The sequence below is a fragment of the Corvus kubaryi genome, unplaced genomic scaffold (genome assembly GCF_017639235.1).
Source record: "Corvus kubaryi isolate FWS band 111438036 unplaced genomic scaffold, C.kubaryi_AGA036_p1.0 split3-37173, whole genome shotgun sequence".
In the NCBI taxonomy this organism is placed as follows: domain Eukaryota; kingdom Metazoa; phylum Chordata; class Aves; order Passeriformes; family Corvidae; genus Corvus; species Corvus kubaryi.
In genome coordinates this window covers 240,686-254,085 of record NW_024582085.1, presented here as the reverse complement: position 1 = coordinate 254,085, position 13,400 = coordinate 240,686, and the positions used below count along the sequence as shown (strand labels likewise).

Genomic DNA, 13,400 nt, shown 5'->3' with positions numbered 1-13,400 from the left:
TAAAATAGTCATACAGTGAACAAAATATATTCAAAGCTTTAAAAAGTAATGGCTTAAAATAAATCTATCGTACTTTCCCTGATCAGGGGTCCTCTGCAGCATAGATGAGACTTTGAGCAAGGTGTTGTAATCCTTCAGCTGTGACAGCACATTCAGCAACAGGACAATTGAGCGGTTCATATGAGACGCAAAACTGCCCGGGCGGTCGATCTCATCCACGGGGATGCGCCAGATTCCCTGCAGAGAAAGGAAAAGAAACATTTAAAGAGGGATCCAACTGAAAAGGACAGAACCATGAAAATATGCGTCAGATTCTACAGCATGTTGAATTGCACTGAGGGCCAGCAGAATAATGGACAGACAAAAGTTGTGGTCCCACGGATTTAGATCTAGATTTGAAGTCAACTGACTCCTGCCAGTAGCAAAAGAGGAAGGCTCGCAGAAGCCACAGCACACCTTCTACATATGCTTGTGAACTATTCCAAGAAAAAGCAAGCAAAGCCCAAATAATATTGTGCCTTTTTTCTTCAGTGTCAATGAACATGCCCTACTAAGCCAAAGCTCAACTACCAAAAATATAAGGAGTAACTTGAAGTAAGTTTTCCTAGCCTGAAAGCTGTTAATATGCGGTCACAGCAAGTTTCTATCTTCAAGTAATCTGTTACTAAAAATCTTAGGAACTTGATTAGTGCCTTGACATCATCAGTGTTCACTATGGACTAAGCAGTCCAATAGGAATCATCAGATTCCTCAGCAGAATCCATTTTCCAGTGGCAGATGCAAATACTTGGCCATACATCCTGATCCTTCTAATTAAATTTCTGGGACAAGGGAATCTTTGGAGAGCAAGGCTGGAGACTGATAGGAAATATAATTTAATTAGGGTTAGCCAGCTCAGATTTTGCCATGTGTAATAAATCTAACGAGATTGTTTTCAGGTGTTTATTGGTGGATGCTGACAGCATCCTAGTCAGCCACACCTGAAAAAATGAACTGCACATACTACCATGCTTGCACGTTAGGATGGGACTTAAATTATGATCATTCACAAAAACTGCTCTTGCATTAGTGAAAACCCTTCCCTCATGCTTTATTCGGTTCTGAAGCTTTTCCTGTAGTAGCTTTCTAAGATGAAAATCCTCTGATCATGTAAACAATTTTGTGACAAGGCAGGAAAGAATAGTCTCATTCATAGGAGTACCTGACTGAGAATGAGCTTGGCTTTCCAAACCTGTTCAGAGAGCAGGATATACAAATATTTACTCCTTTATCCTTGTTTAAAGGTCTTGTTTCGATTTGTTTAGCTTTACTTCCAGTGTGATCAAAACTCTTCAGAACTTAATACAAAGTGGAAGCAAAGAAAATTATTACTGCAATCACAAATGACATTTGACCAGAAAAGCAGACCCATAACCCCCTTAAATGGACCCTACCCCTGCATGTCTGCAGAAAATCTGTAGTTCCACTCCATAAGATGTATAAGAACCCAGGAAAAAACAACACAGAAGTATCAGTCGTTTAGTATCAGTGTTTTTACATGAAAAAACATGTAACAGTGTTACATGCAAAGCAAAAACCAATGGCTTCAACTAGATATAATGCACAGACTAATCTGCCAAATTTTCTTGGTTTTGCTTTTCCTCATGCTCTCTGCTCTTACTCCTGGGCAATCACAATAAAGCTGTTCTTCCTCTTTGCTCCCTGAAGCTTTCTTTCAAACTCTTTTTGTAGCTTTCCTTTTCCAGAATGTACCTAAAACCATACCATGATCAAGCCCCAGGCACAACCGTCACTTCCTCCTATTCCCAACAACCAATGTCCACAAACACCTCCTGTGGCCTGGTGGCCAAGAGCTCATCTGCCCAGGGAGCTCAGCAGCTCCCAAGCACATAGAGATCGTGCAGCTAACAGCTCTGTAAACCAGTACATACTTCTGTTTAAATAGACATGCTTTTTCTTCCCCCAAACCGTACAATGGCTTTCCTTTCAGGCTACAGATGAAACACACATTCTGGAGCTGCTATTTTTTGCTTTTCTGCACGTATGTAAACTGGGTTTCTGCCAAATCCCAAACAAGTGAATGCCTCATAATGGCACCACATTGCAACAACCTACTTAGCCAATTTAACTACACAAAACAATTTATGGTCAACTACAGCATGCTGTAGGAGTGGAATACTGCCAGTGCGTAGGTAGGTTCCTGGTCTTTTTCAGCATTATCTCATCCTTCATTTGAATCAGGAGGATCACTTGGATCAGATACCGTATCTGGAATTAGTTGGAATAATTTTGCAGCCCCTTCTCACATATCCCATGTATACATTTTAATGCTACCCTGGAAATTACAATAATGTATTAGAAACATTTTCAATGACAGAATATACAAACTGCATCCAGAAAGCCAGGAAAAAGTCCCTCAGATAGAAACAAAGTTGTGTGTTTTGAAGAATGCTTCTACAACAGGGCACATTAGAAGAGTTTAAATTAAAACTCATGTTAGGGGTATTCAAGTTTACCACTGCAATTACAAAAGTAGGACTGATTTTGAAAGGAAAGTCACTAACTTTTCATGTGTTGACTTGCAGCTTTATAAATGCAAAACAGCAACAGATAGGTGCCCAATGTTACATACCTGCCTGTTCCACAGGCAGCTTCGAGCCAAAAGCAGAAAGAAACCTGCCATCAGAGCAATCTTCATTCCATCACTGTGATTTTATTAAGCAATATGCAAAACACTGACGTTAAAGTGAGTTTATCAGAATTTATTTCATGAGTCATATTGAACTTTTAAGACTGCGATTTCAGTCAGAATCTAAAGAATGTCTGTTTTAAATCTCTCCCAAAGAGAAGATTAACAAAGCCCATCAGGTATTAATTTTTCCTTCCTAAATATCAATAAACTTCAGGAAGAATACTTCTGAATTCAGATCACACACTGCAACTTTTTTTAAGAAGCTCAATGTTAGGTTTTTATTATTTTTAACAAAGCTTAAGAAATATACAAATGCAAAGCTTGTAAAGATATAACTGGGGAGAAGACCAGGAAATATTATTCAGTTTGACTAAAATAAAAGGTTTTATATCATCACTTGAAAACTGAGATTTGTTAGCAAAGTACCTCTCTTGAAAGTACACTCACAGAGGAGTGCAGATCCTTTTGACAACAATTTCCGGTTTTTGAAAGGTTTTCTTACTGATTTTCGCCACTCACAGTACCTGACAAAATGTCTCCAGCTCTGGCCACCAAAAGGATTTTACATCCAATGCCCACTCCTGTTTGCTGGCCACCATTCCTCCTGCTGAAAGGTTCTCCTCCCCGGGGCCACAGCCAGCAGAGCTGTTTACACCAAACCAGAGGAAGGAGTGAGACACTTCCAACAACTCCAAAATGCCTCTCAAGATCCAAAACATCAGGCTGCTCTCCATGCCTTCCTGGGAAAACAAACATGCTGCAAGAGTGGGGGTAGGGGAAGCCTGACACACACTGCTAGGAAAAAATAAATCTGGGAGTAGTGAAAATCCTGCAGAGAACTTAATACTGAATGTTACATTAAATACAAAATTGAATAATGAAGCCAGTCTACCATAATCCTGGTGACATTTTTACAATTCTTTTTCAGCTTGGAATTGCTGCTCTGCCTCCCCTTGCAGAACTGCAGGCCCGGGAGGTAGGTGAGCAGAAGAGGACGGTGCTGTGAGCAGAGCTGCAGCACTGTGGTACTTTCTAGTTCAGTCACTGAAAATAGAAAGGAAGGAAGTGCTTCTTATTCCTCCACGCTGCTTACTCCAGAACTTTAGGGGAGGGGATTCCCTGGGGTTTAGGAATGCCTCTCTGAGGAGGAGAGGCTGACAGATCCCAGCAAACCCCAAATTTCCCTGGGGATGGCTGCTGCTGCCACGGCACAGCTCCAGGGTAAGCCATTTTCTAAGCAGAGATCAAACTTTACTCTCTCAGTGCTCGGTGGCTTTGTTTCTTAACGAAATGGAGAAACGCAAGTCATGCCTCAGATGATCCAATTCACATATAACAAGCGAACACATAAAACCCACACTGCCACAAATAAAGACTTCCCATTACTTAACTCCCTCTTTTTAATCCTTTTTTTTTTTTTCCCCAAGGGGTCCAGGAAGTTCAAGTTGCACTACATACAACAAACTGGATTCCAAGAGACCAAACCAAAACCAAACACTTCTTTATTTGTCAGTCTCAGTAATGTCCTGCTAAGAGCCCTTTGATTTAAATATTATTTTAAGATTGCTAGAAAGGGTGACAAAACTAGCAAACTAACTAATTAAGTGGTGCAGGTAAGGCACCAATTAATAATGCAACATCCTACATGGTATTTCAAAGTCATGAAGTTGAAATAAGCACAGCTGTATAATCCCTGGAAAGCTCACACTTTCCTAAACTTTCTAAAGTCTATGCTTTTATACAGGGTTAAGCACAACATACTGAAATACTAGTTTTACTCATGTCCTGTCTTCTTAGTTACTTATATCATTTTAATGTCTTGCTCTGGGTGCCTGCAGAGGAAAGGAGTATGGTTCAAGCTGAACAAATTCAACACACAGGATTTGAGACCTCTCTATTTTAAGAAGGTACACCACAGACCCCTGAATACCCCCACTTTTCTCTGTAAGCATTGCTTTATTTAGTGCTCAAGTTGGGGAGCGTGTCTTTGCCTGACTCACGACTTCCTGCTACTTCTGAGTGTAACCATTAAAACCACTTCCCCCTCCCCCATTTAGCAAATTACTAAACCATCTTTCCTCATCCAATCTTAACATGCTCCCATATCTCTTATTATTTTACTCTGTCACCTGATTTGGACTTTTCTTCTTTTCTACAGATAATTCTATTATTTTTCTTCCTCAATTCCTCATTTCATCCACACTGCTATTCAGCATGTAATGGAACAATTCTGCCTCTGTGAACAGGAATGCGAGTGGGCACAAAAGTATTAAGAAAGGAAAGCAGCTACATTCAGAGTATTAAAACTATTATCTGCAGAGACCTGTGTCATCAAGTAACCCTTCCTTCCTGTAACTTAGCCAATTTCAGGAAAATCTTACGAACTTTTTCAGACTATAGTTATTACATAGTACAGTAACAGAATATATAAAAAAAGTATGATAATAAATAAATTATATTTTATCGGCCCAGAAAAGAAACAGAAATAAAGGCAAAACTGCAGCAACCTCCTTTCAGTAAGCCAAGAACAAGCAGGATTACAATTCCTAGTCTATAAGGCAAATATTGTCAATTCCCTATTTTCTTATCTTTTAAACACACACCCACTTGGAAATAAAAAAACCAGCATGTATGCATTTTGGAAGAACTGTGGAATTCTGTAAGGTTATTTCAGCAAAACAGAAGTAAGAAAAAATATTGACAAATGAAAGTGCTCCACATGTTCCAATCATCATATGCAGATAAAGAAACATAGTGGACAATTTTCACCTCTTATTTCTCTCTTCAAAATACAATGTATTTGCAGAGCCTTAAATTTCAGACTTTTCAATTTCCAGAACATTTTACAGTTGACTTGACATTAAGTTAGTTTTAACCCTATGAAAAGAACACCCATGCCACAGCCACTTGGGAGACTGAGCATGAGTCAGGGACATACACACAGGAGGCAGGGGAAAGGAATGATTACCTTGCTGCATAAGCAATTACATAAAACCAGAAATGCCTTGTTAAGAAGATGAGTTAGAAGTTCAGGTGGAACTAATGAAACAGAAACTGAGGCCTACAGATGGCCTTTGCAGAGCTTTGGGTTTGGCTATTTGCCAGGCAGAATCTAGAGGTTTATGTTCACCCGGTCAGGAGGCTTGAGGAGTTTTTACTCAGATGGTTCCCATGTACCATGTGATTTCACAACCATGTCAACAGAAAGTCACATCACTTTTTTTTTTTTTAAAGGGAAACAGCTAACTAGACTGTAAGAAAAGGAAATAAAGAAACCGTTCTACTGCATGGCTATGACGGAAAGAAAGACAAAGAAAAGTAACGAGAAGCAACAGACCAGTCTCTTAAAACCTGTTTTGAAGGTGCAGTCCTGCTCAAACAATAACACAGCTGCACTCCCTCCGGAGCTCTGCACCAGTGTGCCTCAGGCAGACATCACCCACATGAAAATCCAGCAAACACAGAAGGTGTGTGCATAATGCATCATACTCTGGATGAAGGGGGTTGCTCCCTGCACTGCTTTTCCACGTTAACACCAGCAGTGCCGGGGCAGTATTTTTCTCCACTAAACAAGAATTCCCTCTTGTTTAGTCCCTCATTCCTCTAACCTGCAAATCTGGGATGCTAAAGCAAAAGTGGATTTGAAGATAAAGCTGTAGAACACTGACTTTTTTCCCCTTTTTTCTATTGCCAACATTAACAAAGGTTACCTTTTGGACAGCTGAACAACTTCTCAAGCTGGAAGGTCAGTTACTGATAAAAAGACTTTGGAACAAGTTACTTAACTACATTTATCATCTTTCCTCTGTAAGTTCCTCCCTTTTACCAACTGTATTTTAGGAGAAAGAAAAAAAGGGATTGGTTAGGAAGTAAATTACCAGCAGTTAAGTTTCATTCACTGTGTCTTGCAGACAATTCAAGGTTGCCAAAGGGATGAAGAAGAGCAGAAGTCATCCAGAGATTTAGTCAGGCACTTCCACTTGCTCAACAGAAAACACTGAGGAGAGTCTCCTCATCCATGTTGGAATTTCAGATTCTGCCTTTGTTACTTCAGTAGCCTTTTTTGGGGTACATTTTGGTTTTATGTCATGTCCCCGTCTCAAAGAGTTTGGCATTTTTTCTTTGGGAGGATATAAAGCACAGAAATCCAGAGAACACAGACTGCTTCTAAATCTTCTAACACGCAAATAACTTGATGCAGAAACCTAATAAAAGAATATGAAATCTTTTATAGGAAAACCCTTTACCAGAATTTTGAACTTCTTTAGTCATTTTCTGGGGCCAGATGTGGGAAGACTTCTATACCACCAAAATAAATGGCTAGCAGGGCACATCTAGACAGTGACAGGGGTTCTGGTTTCGCCTAATAAACAGCCTTTCCTTGTTTTAAGAGGCTTTTTCTGCTAAGAACTTTTCTGTGTATCTGCTACAACCAGACTGCCTGGCATCAGATGCAAATGGTATTCAAAGCTAATGAAACAAGCTTGGTACAGTCCATCCATCAGCCTGGAAGTGGGTGGGCTTCTGCCTTAGCCCCCTGAAGAGATAAGCAAACTTTTTTTTTTACAACATGCGGCATTAATTTAATCTAACTCCACGTGTCTCTGATATAGACACATACATTTAATGGCACCACCCAGAAACCTTTTACAGAGGGAAAAAGGCATTTAGGGGATGTGGCTCACCTGAGCTATTACTGGCTCCACTTCAGGATGAGATGAATTACAAGCTACAAACATCTACTTCCTTTCAACACAAAGAGGGATGACTAAGTCATAAAAGATGACAAATGTTAGGGGGCATTAATGACAACTAGAAACCAGGTGGTTCTGGTCTCTATCAGTGGCAAACCAAGGCTGAGCCCCACCATTCAGTCTTACTCCTAAAGGAGGTGCTGCAGAACCAGAGAACTGGCTTTAACACAGAGCTGGGAGAAACTGTTGGTTCCCAGAGAATGGCAAGTTTAAGGATTATGAGATTTTTTTTCACCCAAACACTTCTGTCACTACGGTGATTGTCCCCATCTCCCCAGAGGTACAAAGTAAACAGCCAGTAGTGTACATGAACTGTAACTGGTATTATTTGGCAGAAGAACGTTACCTGGGGATTCCACCTGGAGTACTGTGTCCAGCTCTGGGGTCCTCAGCACAGCAAAGACATCGAGCCACTGAAGTGGGTCCAGAGGAGGCCACAAAAGATGATCAGAGGGCTGGAGCACCTCTGTTGTGAGGAAAGGCTGAGAGAGCTGGGGTTGTTCAGCCTGGAGAACACCGACTCCAGGAAGGCCTCATAGTGGCCTTTCAATACTTAAAAGGGGCCTTTAAGAAAAATGGGGACAAACTTTTTAGCAGGGCCTGTCACGACAGGACAAGGGGCAATGGTTTTAAATTAAAGAAGGACTGATCTAGGTGAGATGTAATGAAAAACTTATTTCACAATGAGGGTGGCAAAACACTGGCACAGACTGCCCAGAGCAGTGGGCAGATGGATGCCCCATCTCTGGAAACATTCACGGCCAGATTGTACAGGGCTTGGAACAACCTCATCTGGTTGAAGATGTCCCTGTTCTTTGCAGGAGATTTGGACTGGATGACCTTTAAAGGTCTCTTACAACCCAAACTATTCTCTGATTCTACAATTCTGTGATTCTACCTCAGCCTAATTTTAAGAAATTTGAAAATTGCTTCAGAACACAGAACTATCAGCTATCATTTCTGACTACATCTTGTAGCACCCAAAAATAGTGAACCTGGCACAGAGCGTTATTAAGGTTATTCTGACAGCATTCCTGCCTTAAAAGATGGCATGGGCAGTACAGCATAACAAAGCCTCCATCTTCTAGTGCAGTATATACAATACGAGAAAGGAAAGTAGGACAAGAACTTCGTAACGTTAAGTGCTATGCTAATTGTTGAGATTCAGCACACTGTTAATGTGGAATTAAGAGTTGTTCAGAGATTTTTAATGCTGCAACACTGCAGTATGGGTCTCCATCTCCTCCTTGTACAGGATGTTGCGTTCTACTATTTCAGCCTGAAATCCTTCAGACTTGAAGGATTTGAAGAAACACATTTTCACCTACTTAAATACCAAGTTTTAGATGTAAATTACTGATTATCCAATACATAAAGACTCATTGATTTTGAGTATCTTAAACTAGGCTGTCAGAGTGCTAAAAAGTTATCTTACCAAAATAGTCCAGTTTTTATGCCAACACAACCCGGTCTTCAATCCTACATTGCTTGCTTTTCAACAAACAAAATGCTTAACTGCCCACTCCCACCCAACAGCTGACATCCAGCATCCCTGCACTGACAGCAGAAAGTGTCTTTCAGCTTTTACTCTCCTCAACATAATGACACACAGAGTAAAATATCAAGATGAGAGTCTATAAAATCCCACTGTTTGCAAAATATTTCAGCATGTTCATAAAATGCTTAGAAAAAGTGACATCATTACAGCTATATCACTGTGTTAAGACTCAAAGTCTCAGAAAACATCAAAAGCTAGAGGGCTAGATCAGCAGCACAGAGGAAAATGCCCATTTCAGAAAACAATACTGATCAAGCACTCAGTGCTGACAGTTTCTTGTCAGTACCAAATCACTAGAATCCATGGCATTAGGAGATCCTGCTAAAAGAGATCTTTGAGCCTGAAGGAACATAAATCAAAAGGTCCAGAAAATGCTTGCTACTAATTTCCATCACAATTTTTGAAAACAGAAGACCCTCTATAGCAGCATCACGTGTCAGCTCATAAAATACAATCAAGTGATGACCTTTAAAACTGGAAGATATATCACTATAATTTTACCTTGATACAAAATTACATCTTCATAAAAACTACCTAGAAACATTCTCCTTAAAATACCTGCTGGCTAAGATGCATCTTTCAGACAAACACTTTTACCTCAGAGTACTGTCAGTGACCATACAGCCACATCACCTTGGCGGCCACTTAGGCACTTTTCAAAAGAGTACATTTTTCTTCAGTGACCTGTTGGGTAGCTTTTCTCAACTGACCCCAGTAAGTAAGAAAAGGTTCAAGGTGACACAACACAGAATCAGATTTGTGTACTGTACATACTGAAACTTGGTCAGAAAAGGGCCACGTCATTACTCAGAAGTGACAAATCCATATGTAACAACTACTCTGGTTAGGTCCTGGCAATTTTCTTTAAAGCTATTATAACCTTAGATTCACGTTCAGTAGTTTATAAGCCACAGACTTCGAAACACACATAGGTAGAGGGTTTTGCAGCTTATTTAGGAACAAATCAAAATTATGAAAAAAGCTAGTAAACTTCACTGAATAGATTGTGAAGTCATTTTCAAAAGTTAAACGAGCTGCATATTGGAACTTAATGAAGAACTGTCAGTACTTTTAACAGCACGAATATAAACAAGCACTACCAACCAGGATGAAATATAAAATGCAATACATACCAGGAATAGTACTAAAAAAAAATACACTCAACTGTTCACTATTGGAAAACACTTTTGGAAAGTGACAAGAATGGCATGTTCCATGACAGGCCAGTATTTTGGTATGTGCACACAATCTGGAAGCACAGAGAAATACTTGAATCTTTTGTCAATGTTGAGAAGAAAAAAAGCAATGAAAAGCTGAAGGGAACAAAAATTTAAACTCCTCTAGAGTTGTAACAGAGGTAAAGTGACAGCAGGAGCTAGCAGAAAAGCCTTTCAAACCAGAATCCTATAAGATCTAACTAGGGTTCCCTGTTCCTTTTTCTAATGCCAGTTCTAGAAAGACTTGTGTTTGTAAACACATGACTTAATTCGTATTGGAAGGTCACAGCTCTGTCTGAGGTTTCATACTGGCTTAGGAATGACAGAAGTACACATCCTGGATTTCAAACAGTTTGTCAGCTGAAGTTGAGGGCAGGAAGCAGCTTATTTGAAATAGGTAGTAAGAAACAAATACCCCATAATAGAGGTTACGAACCAGAAAAAGACATAGGCAGTGGTAAAGCCTTGGAGAAGACATACTCCTCTCCAACAACTAAAGCTCTACATGAGTTTGCACATTTCATCCCCAACAATTAAGAGCCTCAAATTAAGCCATTAGGAGCTGACAAGTAATTAATTTCATTATCTCTTTTTCCCTCACTACAGCAGAATCCACAGAACACTTCCCTTCTCTGTCTAGCAAGTGGAGGCCCTGAAGGAATCCTGACGGCTATAAAAGGTAAAAAAATCTCTTTCTGTTATGTACCCCACAGCTAATCTCAAGTATCTTTTCTCCTCTGATACAGGAATTCATGCAGCAAAAAAGAATTTCATTAACTCTATTTTTCAAGTATTTTACCTTTTTTCTGAGGGGAGGACATATATGTGTGTTAACACCTTATGCTGTCTTGCTTTCAGACACTCCCAGGGCTTCCTCAGAAAGGCAAAAGCAGTTCTTTATCCAGTTGTTAAGAGTTAGTGGAAATGCTTAATTCAAGTAAACATTTAAGCAGCAGCCTGCCTAGAACCCCAACTAAAGTTGACTGATCTTTGATAACACCAGAGGAACAAGACATTGCAGGGAAGCAATAATTCAATTACCCTATTTACAGTAACATAAATCACAGTATACACAGGGGAGCTTCAATATTCAACCAGCAGCAGTACTACAACAGCTTCATCTAACACAGGGCATGGCAGTGTCTCAGATCAGCAGAAGACAGGGCACAGTCTGCTGGTGGTTGATTTCAGCGATACTGTGAGATAGAAATTATTTGAGAACAACCGGAGTAATTATTGAGGGGGAGGAGGAGTTAGGAAGGCCTCAACATTTAGAGTATTTCAGACTCCAATAAAGATGCTAAAAACACACAACAGTCCTATTACTGAAAACAGTATCTGGGTATTCAAGATGTCAACCTGAATATGCTCCAATAGAAAAGACACAACTTGCAGCTCCCTGGGTAATAAAATCCTCTACAGCATATGCTTTAATTCCTAGATCTGCTTCATGCAAAATGCCCTCAGCACACTCAAAAAACTGCCATTGCACAAATAAACAGAGGCTGCAGTAAATTAAAAAAACAGAAACATGGAGCTGCCACAGCCAATGCCGCAAACAGCATGTGTGGCACTTGCTTTATGCACAATACCAGAATTTACTGCAATTAAGACATACGTTCTAAAATTATAAACACGTGACCAGACAAAGCTGACTGGTTTTTAACAAACTGCTAATTAAATTGGAATCCTCTTATCCTCTCTCTCTCTCTCTCTTTAGCTGAATGAAGCAGCAACTGTTACAGCATAGTAGCTCATGCAAAATAGACACTGAACAACAGGCTTTCCTGTTAGGTCACCGTTAAGCAGGGGAATCTCCCGTGTGCGCCTGGCTCTCATAGCAGAGCAGGGAGCGCACAGCAGAGAGCACAGCTGGGCTGCTCTGTGCCAGACTGGATTCTTAGAGACCTACCGGCTCTTCGCTCTTCGAGACACGAAAGCCGCCCCTCACAAGCTTTAGGGCTGGATTGAAAACGAGGGTGCTAAGTAATTCATCCCACCCAGGGGGTGGAGGAAGGAGAAATACCAAACAATGCAGACCGAATCAAACAAAAATCCCTCACCCTTTCGTCCCCCCTTCCAAACTTCTCTCGACTCCTCCGTTTCCCATCGCCCTTAGGATTTTCCTGTGCAGCAAAGCAGCTCTGTTCAGCCTCTAACCGCAGGCGAACCGAACTAATGAAATAAGTATTTCTCAACCACGACGGCAAATGTCATCAGATCCCATATCCCTCCCCCTAGCTCGGAGCTGGGATGAGCCCAGCGGCGCCCGCAGCCCGCCCAGCATCGGGGAAGGGATTCCCCTCAGGTCACGGCCAGCTGCTCCGGAGGGTTTGAGTACCCGGGGGCAAGCGGAATGGGAGAGGGCAAAGGCACGGCACACCGAGGAACGCCCTACAGCGCAGGGGGGCCGGCAGCTGTATGTGCTGCTGCGGGCAGAGACACCGAACTTCCTCCAGCACCGCATCTGTCCCCGCCGGAGCTCCCGGCCTCCCCGCGGGGCATCACCCGCAGCCCGGCGCGCTGGCGGCCCGCCCGCCAGCCCCGGGCTCCCCGCGCGGCGGTGGGAGCGTGTGCGTGGGGGAAGTTCCCCCCGAGCCGCCCCCCGCACTCACCATCACCGAGGCGCGGGCTGGCTCCGCCGGAGTTCCCCGGCGGCCGCGGAGCCGGAGCGCGCCCGCCCCCGCTCGGGCCCCCGCGCCGCCCCCGCGCCTCCACCTGACCGCCCCCGCCCGGCTCACACTTCCTCTCGCACCGGAGTTGCCCGAGCCTTGGAAGCCGCATACCTCGGATTTCCTGCCACCGCGGATAGTTATTTATTTTATTTCTCCCTCTGTCTTCGCCGCCGGGAGGCTGCGGGCCGGGGCCGGCCGTGCCTGACAAGAGGATGTCGGTGCCGGTTACCGCCGAGCCTGGCTCGCAGCCATCCCGCTTAGGGCAACGGAGCGAACAGCTGCCGCTGTCGGTTCGCGAGCATTAATAAAAACCAGTTATCTGCTCCCACCTGTCCGCCAAACCTTCCCGAAATATTCCCTGACCCAGTTTAACCCCGCGGGTGCCGCTTCACCGCCCTTCACCTCGCCGCCACCGAAGGCCCGTCCGTGACCTATTTTTCCCCGGCGCGGCCGGCTGGCTGCGCTGCCCGCAGCGCCGAGGCGGCGGGGCCCGCCGGGATGCTC

The 13,400-nt window shown here is 42.6% G+C and overlaps 1 protein-coding gene across 6 annotated transcripts in view; it reads right to left on the bottom strand.

Annotated features, from left to right (window-relative positions):
• CABIN1 (calcineurin binding protein 1) overlaps positions 1-13,400 on the bottom strand; it is a 107,847-nt gene that overhangs the window by 30,619 nt on the left and 63,828 nt on the right. For all 6 annotated transcript variants that reach the window (XM_042015235.1, XM_042015236.1, XM_042015238.1 and 3 more), the window contains exon 31: positions 74-237. In XM_042015235.1, the coding sequence (XP_041871169.1) occupies positions 74-237 (164 nt within the window). The remainder of the gene's footprint in view (positions 1-73; positions 238-13,400) is intronic.